The sequence below is a fragment of the Sinohyriopsis cumingii genome, chromosome 5, assembly GCF_028554795.1.
Source record: "Sinohyriopsis cumingii isolate HCF-2022 chromosome 5, ASM2855479v2, whole genome shotgun sequence".
Classification (NCBI taxonomy): domain Eukaryota; kingdom Metazoa; phylum Mollusca; class Bivalvia; order Unionida; family Unionidae; genus Sinohyriopsis; species Sinohyriopsis cumingii.
In genome coordinates this window covers 50,558,200-50,568,994 of record NC_142965.1, presented here as the reverse complement: position 1 = coordinate 50,568,994, position 10,795 = coordinate 50,558,200, and the positions used below count along the sequence as shown (strand labels likewise).

At 34.0% G+C, this 10,795-nt stretch overlaps 1 protein-coding gene across 2 annotated transcripts in view; it reads right to left on the bottom strand.

The window, feature by feature from the left end:
• Positions 1-6,759: 6,759 nt before the first annotated feature.
• The window catches only part of LOC149799143 (uncharacterized), a 32,740-nt gene continuing 28,704 nt past the window's right edge, over positions 6,760-10,795 (bottom strand). For both annotated transcript variants that reach the window (XM_089958232.1, XM_089958231.1), the window contains exons 10-12: positions 10,490-10,761; positions 9,819-10,023; positions 6,760-8,571 (exon numbers count right to left, since the gene is read on the bottom strand). In XM_089958232.1, the coding sequence (XP_089814358.1) occupies positions 8,492-8,571; positions 9,819-10,023; positions 10,490-10,761 (557 nt within the window). In that variant the 3' untranslated portion in view covers positions 6,760-8,491. The remainder of the gene's footprint in view (positions 8,572-9,818; positions 10,024-10,489; positions 10,762-10,795) is intronic.

Below are 10,795 nucleotides of genomic sequence, written 5' to 3'. Positions count from 1 at the left end.
GATTAGCCGGGTAGACACAGCCTCTACCCTCAATTACGGACAAAGGTCAATCACACAGAAAAAATATGTATACGAACACCAATACATTCTGATTAAATTATCATGTGATAAGGAAAGTCAGGAGGACGATTAATCAGGGGTCACAATTTTTTTCGCTGGATTAAGACTATATAAGGTACGTGACAGACTATCAGAGAATGCTCATTCCAAGTTGCACCTTGCTGATCTACATTGGTTACATGCTATATTTCAATGCGCAGACATGGATTTATTTCTCAAGGACCGTGCCTCTATCAGAAACAAACCACATATAAAGCACATCTTATTCTTCAGACAATGTATACAACACAATGAATGGCAAATCACCTACTAAATGGCACTCAGTGGTATATTATGCTGGCCGAGTTATGCTGGTTACAAACAAAATGCCATGTGAAAATACAAAGTAAATTGTAAAGGGCCATAATTCTACTTAAAATGAACTTGAGAGGACAAACACTATAAAAGACACAAGTACACACCACATTACATAATATATTTTGAATGGTTCACGTGCTATATCAGATGACAATGATGTACAGTAGTGGAGATGTTATATTAGTACAAAAAGAATTACAAAGCAGTCATAACTGAATCTGAGAAGACGAAACCTGTTAAAGACAAAGCGAATTTCACCATCAAATGATATGATATACACGGGATGCAGAGGCACGCAAGGTACAACCAACATCAATATAAGGATACCGGACGAAAGGTAGAATATGAGTAATTGCTAAGGGCCATTTATCTTTTCATAATACAATATCCATACAAGGCACATCTAAGTCTATGAGACAAATATGTACACCAAAGAATACTAGAATGTGTTCAATTGTGTTTGACCTTTGCCCTTCACAAGGCTCTCATATAATGGAGATGCAATGTTGTCTGAAAAAAAAACAAAAGACCCAAAAAACATTTCCATCAAAATTGGTTCCGAAATACCGAAAATACCAAAACCTTTAAAAGGCACATATACCTACAACAGAACATTCACGTGCGAAATGAGATTTAAATATGTAAAAGGGTTGAAGAAGTATGTTAGTAATTGCTTGATTAATTTATTTAACATTAAACAATATCGGGACCTTCGTTGTACTGAGTGTGGGCATTCGAATTTTTAATTTTCTGAAATTATAATCGGTGTTTTCTATTTCTAGACTTATGTCTCTGTGTATACATACTTTCAATTTTTTCCGTAAGGTTAAGGCTATTTTGTACCAACCAGGTGTGGGAATATTTATTAAGGTATCATTTAACTGTAAACCCGTTATTGAGACAATTATCTCGAAAAAATCTTATTTCTGCTGCTCAGAATATTTGTACCAGATTCAGTGAAGTTGTATATTTGTTGAATAGTCTACCAACTAGAGCGAAAATAGTTGTTTTCTCAAACATTAACTTTGATATCTAGAAGAAAACAAATACCATCCAGCCTGTCCCATATCCGATCTGAATGATTTTCAACTCGAAATCTAGTCTTGCAAACAGTTAATTTAAATAAGACCAAAATGTGGTAAAAATAGGTAACCATTTCCTAAAAAAGAACAAGAATATTGTACTCACCGGAAAGTGTAATAACAGTAACAACTTGTATAACATATTCCTTTCAATTACATATGCAAGGAATAGGAATTCTAAAACTATGTAATGGCTTCAGAAAGTGTCCAAAATGTATTTTCTTTATTTAAAAGATGTTTTTCTTGTTTATATAGACATACCATTGTCTTTAAAAATTACGTTGTATTTTGTATGGTCATCACGTGCGATGAAGTCATCGGGGTCGGCGCGTGAGGTGTAGAATGCAAAAAATTTGAAAATTGCAGCTGTCTGCAATGTATTTATAAAACATTAATCTCCCCAGTAATTAAACACCATGACACTTTCAAGAAGTTTTCCTTATTAGGTAAGTTGAAATTTATGAATATTGCATGCTGTTTCACTCATAAACAGGAACTTATGCGATGTTTCATGTTATATATAAAATCGGTTTTTGTAATTGTCTGTTACCGGTAATTTACACCTCCACAAGAAATAAAATTTTATTTAAAACGTGCAAGAATTGTATATAAAACTGAATTATTTCTTTAACTTGTAAACATTAACATGCAAGCACTTTGTAATAAATGTTTATTTCTTTACATTGATTTTTGTAAAGTGCTTTTTACACGACTAATTTCCAAAGTAACATATATTCTATAGCAATAATATCCAACTGTACCTTAAATAACATCTTATTTTTATGCATAGGTACCACCATCAGTGAGATCAGATTAAGGCGGCTGTAGACCCCGGAGAGATTCTTTTCTTTAAAATAAATGTCCCTTTTCCCTAAAATACATTTAAAAAATACGTTAAAAGATTCAAACCACCAATTCGTTGAGGCCCAGGGTAAACCGATTCATTTGCTATACCTTCCGTCCGGCCTTGACTATCATATCAGTAGTACTAGAAACCACCTTCCGTCAGCTTCCTTTAGATTATATGAAACCAGAAGCTGCTAATATATTGTCAGCTCAAAACAAACTATATCCAAAGCACAACTGATACGATCTGAGAATACAAAATATCTTCGATCATTATCTGGACAGAACAGTTTATTTATGTATTAGTTATGTGGAAAAGTGGCAAGGATCATTTTTCTGATTGTCATACCAATCTAAGACATTTTGTTTTGTACATTCTTGAGTCATACCATATGTAACAAAGTAAGATATATTCGGGGAGATTTGAATCTGCCAAACTTCGAGTTTCTTCGAGTTTACCACTTTTAGCAATATTTATTTTCCTTTTTTTCTGTCTACTTCACGACGGTTCACGTCGGTGACAAGGTATTCAATCGTTCACTCATTCATGCATGCATGCATGAACGCACGCACGCATACATGCACACACAAGGCAAGATAATATTTTAAACATAGAAATCACTGTGGTATTTAAGATGAATTAAGTTCCAAAAATTAAAGAAACAATTCAATAAATTAATATAGAATTAAGAAATTCGTGAAAATAAAAATATCATATTCGCCATTAATTCATCCAAATCCGAAATCTTGTACCATTATGATTATTTTGACCTATAAATATGGATGAACTTTTAAGATTAATGTCATGTATTCTTTTTATAATTATAAATTGATGACTTCTAATAGAGTAAAGACGTCAATAAGATAGTGGAGGAATGAGAGGAGTAGCTTACGGGAGCAAATACAGTTGTATCAATGTCAGCTATTTTAGTTCTATATTGCATACCTTCATTCTGGAGAACAGTTCGATATAAAATAAGAAAGTATCCATGGTACATTATGCCAAAAAAGTACCTGGCAGCAAGGGTTTTGTTGCTTTAACACCAGGTTTCAAAACATGATTACATACGTGACGGCCAACATATTTGGTGGAGTGAAAACACGAGAAAACCTAGGGAAGAAACACCGACCCACGGGAGGATACACAAGATTTCTCACATACCCACGTTGGCCGTGCCGAGACTCGAACCCACGCCGACAGAGGCGAGATGTTTGTGATCTGTAAATTTAAGCGCTTTAAACCACTAAGCAACCCAGTGTCGCGGACAGGAAAGGAAATTATGTTTAGCAGGGTCTAATCTGCCGGAATATGTCACCTTTCTGGCTTTTTTTTAAACATTCAATACCTTTGATAATTTTGTATTGTATGAAATGCGCAAGTTTTCGTATCATTTGCCATCAGCTTGAAAATGGCTTTTGAGACATCGTCTTTAATCCACGAAAAATAGCTTCAGTCGCTTCTTATTATTACAAGCGGTCTTGGGTAAGAATTAAATGTATATTTAGCGAAGAGACAGGGACCTCTTATCTGTACGAGTTTCATCTGAATTTGATTTGGGACAGTTAGATCCTTATTTAACCTTGTCCTTTGTTTGGAACAAGTCAATAAATGCAAATAAACTGAACTAATGCAATGAATGGCAAGTCTGTTCTAAAATACAATATACGCTCCAAAACAGTAATTATGCTTTTGAAACACGAGACTAGTACTTGGTCTGTTACAACTGTTACAATAATGGCAGATCAAATTTCTATGCTTACATGTGTATGGTGCATTGCATACCCTTCTGTCGGGAGAAATAAGCAACGTGTGGAAGAGAGAGAGAGAGAGAGAGAGAGAGAGAGAGAGTATATGTGAGTGGATTTCTCCGACTTTATTTTTCCTACTAGTACGATGCACATTTGCGAAGACACGTGCCATAATCAAAATGGGAATCCTTTCCGATTTCAGTTAAATTTACCAAACTATTTTTTAAACGTACATACATGCAAAACAAATTTGCAACGGCTCCTATTTATTCAGAACTGACTAACACAATCTCTCTCTCTCTCTCTCTCTCTCTCTCTCTCTCTCTCTCTCTCTCTATATATATATATATATATATATATATATATATATATATATATATATATATATATATATATATATATATATATTTCATATTGATTAAGTGAATATAAGCTAGACTCATGATTTGAACAATAAAGATGTTTTAAGTGAGGGAAGTCGAGCAACACAAATATAACATTGTTAGCTTCTTGAACAATGAACACGTATCCATTCACTTACCGGAGAGCATATTGAAACGAGTGGGGAATATAAACTTAGACATATGATGAATAAACTAGAGGTAATTCAAACAGTTAAATGCATTTATAGCGAGTCAGTATTACGACTTAATTAACATTGGTACCGAAAATATCCCCCATCTAACTCTTTCCCTCTCCGTTGGTCGGTTTGTCTAGAAATTTAACCATCATTGATAGTCCAGATACATAATTGCACGACAGGCGAAATTCAGCTACGCACGTTATTACACGGCTTTTCAGCCTCATCTTGATACGATTGTGCGTGTGTGTGTGTGTGTGTGTGTGTGCGTGCATAAGATTGAGAGAGAGAGAGAGAGAGAGAAGTGGGTGCGGAGAATGCTTCCATATGTGATTTTTGTATTGTCCATCCCAGTGTTTCTCTTTTGGTCGATTAGTTTGCTGCCTGACCAACAAACTGGGAGAGAGAGAGAGAGAGAGAGAGAAAGCGGCGGTAACTGTCATCGGACATTTTAATATTTAAAAATGATCTGTCCATAGAACCTTATTATAGGCTCTTGAACAAACAACGAAAAGCAATAAAGTATTAAACATATTACAGTATGTATGTACCTCCTATCAAAGAACGTTATCGTACAATTTCAATAGGCTCTTCGAACTTGATATCAGTGGTATTGTGAACGGTGTAGATAAATCCACGATGCCCAATGTTCTTGTAGGTTACTTGGTATAAAAGAAGTTTCAAAGCTTTCATAAAGCCCAAACTTTTGTTCTCTCTTACTCCACATGCGCACGATTGAGAAATGGAAAGCAAGCGACATTTCAATGAAATTGTTTACTATTTATAATTCATTTAGAACGTTAGGATTAATATTTTCTCGTTTTTTATTTCGTTGATTATTCGCTGGAAATTCATCACTGATCTTGAGGATATAGAAGCAATATGCTACTATTAAAGCAATGTTTATATATGCGTATTAATGAGTCATTGGTGGAGCATAATTTGAAATAACTATTGGTATATAAAATTGCTTTATACCGACACTTTAAAAGTCGTGTTATTTATAATGTATATGATGTTTAGATATCAGTGTATACTAGATATTTCAATGCATTGGCGATAAATGTCAACAGCGAGTCTACTGATTCAGATTTCTTGGTTTACTCTAAAACATAGTACAACACACTTTACCATGAATAGGGAAAAACAAAAGTATATTGAAATATAATTACACCTAAACTAAATTTGAGACTACTGCTTGAAGATGTACTTAGTTTGCTAAAGTGAATATCTTTTACTACAAGAACAATTCATTTCCTGCCTCTTTTAAACAGATTGGGGAGGTTTCAATAATTGTTTGTAATGAGGTATTTCATCAATATACAACAGTTATCACAAACCAAAAAATACTGGCACGCGTCCTCAACCTCACTTTGATCTATTTCGGACCTTCCAAGGGTCGACGTAACGCATATTTATCATTACCTGGACGATCAGATGTTACTGTTTGATGATTTGTATGACTTTACGCAGGGCGTCGACTGGACGTTGCGTATCAGATAAAAGATGAAAATCTGAGAATTCTAATTACTAGTATATTGATTTTTGCACCGAAACTGTCAGACTAAAAATTTCTTGTACATTCCTTTTATACTGAAACTGTCAGACTACTAATTACTTGTACACTCATTTTCACTGAAACTGTCAGACTAATAATTATTAGTACATTCATTTTGCACTGAAACTGTCAGGCTACTAATTATTTGTACATTCCTTTTGTACTGAAACTGTCAAACTACTAATTACTTGTACATTCCTTTTGCACTGAAACTGTCAGACTAATAATTATTGGTACATTTATTTTTCACTGAAACTGTCAGACTAATAATTACTTGTACATTGATTTTGCACTGGAATTGAGAACTATCACACTATAATGATTGCTTCTATTTATCTTTGCCTCTTGCGAGGTGAGAGAGGGAATCAGAATAGCTGGTTATAATGTTGCTAATTTCTGCACAGTTTGAATAATGTTTAGAAGGTTAGATGATATGCACAAATAAATACACACATGTGCATACTTTCATGCGGACATACATGAATCAAAACCTACCTTCATACATACAAAACACAATGAAAACAATCAAAATTTAAGTTCAACTTGTTTGTCAGTTAAAAGATCGGTATTATGGTCCAAGACATTTACGTGTCATATTAAAATGTACTTTTTAATAACAAAGTTCTCTAGTATCAATACACCTAACAGCAGAGAGAGAGAGAGAGAGAGAGAGAGAGTCGCATTAGACAAGCATACAAGTACGTGTATATTTTATTGATACTATATTAAAATTATAGACTGTTGGCTTATAATTTTGGATGATTCGCAGATAAATTAATCCATTTTCTCAATTACTATTAGAAATGTATTTTCACTTAAGTTTTTCATTTACTTCAGTGAATAAAAAGATATGAAAGTTTTAATTTTAATAATATAATATGCAAAGATTATACATGTATGCAGTTCAACATAAACATTTATCATAAACAACCACCACCTGACACTAGTATCACCCGATCTCATCTGCAAGGTCCATCCTAGATTTCCCTCACATGAACTCAATAGTGGAGTTAGGTCATTTTGCAGATAATGAGCTTCTTCCATTCAACACGCTTAAAATATTTCTCAAACTATAATAACCTCTTCATGGTTAATGTGCCTAATGGCATGTGGATTAGGTAATTTAATTCACTCGTCAGATTCATCATACCCTATCTCCATTTTAGTTTTACGAGCCGAAATAGGATCGGCTCAACATAAAAACCAAACATGTATAGCCGTCAACTTCTATGGAAATGTTCAGTTTCTGTTGCATTGATTCGTTTTTGTCTCAAAGACCACTACGACGGACTGAACCTTTCTCCAAATGTTAGCAATATTTCCAGTCTCATACCGTCCATATTACAGTTTGTATAATGATCTCCTCGTCAGGTGTCAGACTTAAGCTTACTACGATATCTGTCAACTTAATGTACTTGGCAGACGACCTAATAAGCTTACATGAATTTATATTAAATTACAAACTGTCCTATGTACTTACGCTAAATTAATAAACTATGCTGCCAGATAGGGACTAATCGTCTTAAGTACAAAATAATGCAACGTTAACGTTGATAACGTAATGGGACACTTGTTATGACGCTATAATGTTTGCTACAGGTAGATTTTCAAATAATTTACTGTTCCAATCAACTACACTGCTCCGAAGGCTGCATTACAGTGTCTTATAAATTTATCCAAAGGCTGCATTACAATGTCTTATAAATTTATACAAAGGCTGCATTACAGTGTCTTATAAATTTATACAAAGGCTGCATTACAGTGTCTTGTAAATTTTCCCCGAGGCTGCATTACAGTGTCTTGTAAATTTATCCCAAGGTTGCATAACATTGTCTTATAAATTTGTCCCAAGGCTGCATTAAAGTGTCTTATAAATTTGTCCCAAGGCTGCATTACAGTGTCTTGTAAATTTATCTCAAGGTTGCATAACAGCGTCTTATAAATTTGTCCCAAGGCTGCATTACAGTGTCTTGTAAATTTATTACGTATTCCACATACAGATGATTTATCTGCAAACAGACATTTAATATTAAGAGTTTTAACAACATGATTTATAACACGTGTTCAATAGCATCAAATTAGTAACTACCTTCTAACATTTTAGGATTACATTCACAATTTGTTTAACATGATATGTTAATAGTATTGTACATATCGAACTGTCAAAACATTTCAATATCACTTTTAGTAAATTGTCCAACTCCAGAACATTTCAGCATCACATAAAAGGACAAACAAACACAAATTCAAATGTCCAGTTCAGTAAACTAGTTCAGCATCAAAGGACAAGTCCTGCCGGATTTCTTCCAACAAGCATTCTGCCACAGTTTTCCTCTCATCTGAAAAAAAGGAGTTGTACAAAATATATTTTTCATCCGAAAATGATATTTATGGATACTCTAACTACAAGCATTGCTGAAAAATTCTCAGGAAGATCTGCGTTTTAATGGACATGTGATACACCGAAAGAGAAGCTCAAATATATTTAAACCACCCGAGTTACCTATAATTATGGTAGTGTTAAGAAATTAAGATAATGGTATTTGACAGATGCAATATGAAATACTGAATGAATATAACAAATTATAAAAACATTCCCCACTAAATGTAGTCTTGTTCATTAAATCATTAAACACAGTCACATAAATAAAGTTTAGTAGCTGTTGTGAGAACTAGGCAAGTGTGTGGCCAAATTGTATCACAATATTATTTGAAAAGGCTTAATGAATTAATTACAGGTTATGAAGTAAATAAAATAAAAGTTGAATAATAATATCCAGATACCATTTAAATGTTTTATGCCCCGACATACAAATATCAATATATACTGTTTATCACTTTAAAAGCACAGCCTTGAGGTAATACACATTTGCACATCTACAAGTTTGTAAAAGCACAATACGAACTAATTATATTTGTTTTTCAAGTGATTTGAAAGGGAGAGTGCTACCAACGAAAACTGTAATGGCCTGTAGCAATCCTCATTTACTACAAATACTATAAATTATGTCTAACCAAACACAGTATAATCTATATGACAAATTAGTACTCCCTCTTGTACCACATTAAACATGGCATTACCTCACTAAACCATCACCAGACGACTTTCCATAAACCAGCAGAATGAACTTGCATTGTACAGTATTTTTACGGAATTGTTAGTGAGAAAAATTACGTCATTGTATGCCAATAAACATGAGACTTTGTTCCTGTTCTGCGACAGATCACTTCTCAGAAGCACTCGTTGTCTTAGGTATGTATAGATCGATCGCTGCTAACATACTGTGCTCTTTTCTTTTGACTGAGGAAATAAAACCTAATTGAAAAATTTTCGTACTTAAATTTAATAGAAATATTACTTACATGCAAGTAAGAAACGAATACACACTTTACTATTTGCAGAATTTGACCTCTCATCAATTAGAAAATCAAAGAAAATGATGATGCTTTTCTCCTCTCGTAGTTCGATAACAAATAAACATCAAAATGACTTCTAGACCCAATACAGAGTGACAGGTTTGAAAGTGTATCATTATATTTAAGTTATCGTGCATAACATTACATTGAAAAGGCAAAGGAAGCTTACTATCAAAGTAGATAAATTTGCAGAGGTCCTTAATATCTGCCACCTTTTCCTTGAAATTCTGGCTTGATATGAGTGTAGTACAAAGGTCAGAGAAGTCTTTGGCTTGTTCCATAAGATCTTCTTGAGAGAGGCCAGCATCGCAGTATTGCTTACACATGTTAAAGAGAGTGTAAGAAGGTGTGGCTTGTTCGGCGAGGAAACAAATCTGAAATTGATTTTAAAAGTATATGCATATTTGAAACATGCAAAGCTATTTAGAAAATTAATTTCAACACTTTCCTTAGGTCATTAGTTATATTTCATAATTATAGTTGTTAAATATATATTACCTTAGCCATGTAAAACAGATGCAGGACATGAATCTGAGTCACTATGCTTTGAATCATAATCAAGCTAACACTCGAAAGAGAAATTATTTAGAAAGGAGAATGCTATGCCAACTTCGTGATAGATTTAAACAGCGGACGAATACTTGCACTTATTTATCATTCCGACAATTTATTCGATGCTAATTTATTTGCCTTTGTCAATTAGTGTTTCTGCAACTTTGACCTTCCATAATTAGATTGGTTCGCCATAATTGCGTTCACAACACTCGTGGCCAACAGTTGCTCATAATTTAGGTCTAAGGACTTACTCCGATCCATCTTCAAATCAAGTTCAAGTAATACCTCTGTTTTGTCGTCGGGTAGCTTGTTTTGGTTGGTTGTCATTTTATACATGACCAGCTCGTAAGGTCTGTCGACGGTCCCCGAAGACATAAACTTGACAGTCTCCAGTCGCCCAAGGTTTTCTATCAGAGGATCGGAATTCGGATTTTTCTCGATGTTGCTTTCGATAGGTGTTGACTGGCATGTTTTGGGAACAGTGATGTACAGCTTTTTAATGCAGGCACAATTCAGGCTTTTCTCTTTCAATTTCTTCCATATCCTTCCTGTCAAATCTATATATACAAAGAAATTGTGTTTCTCCCAAGG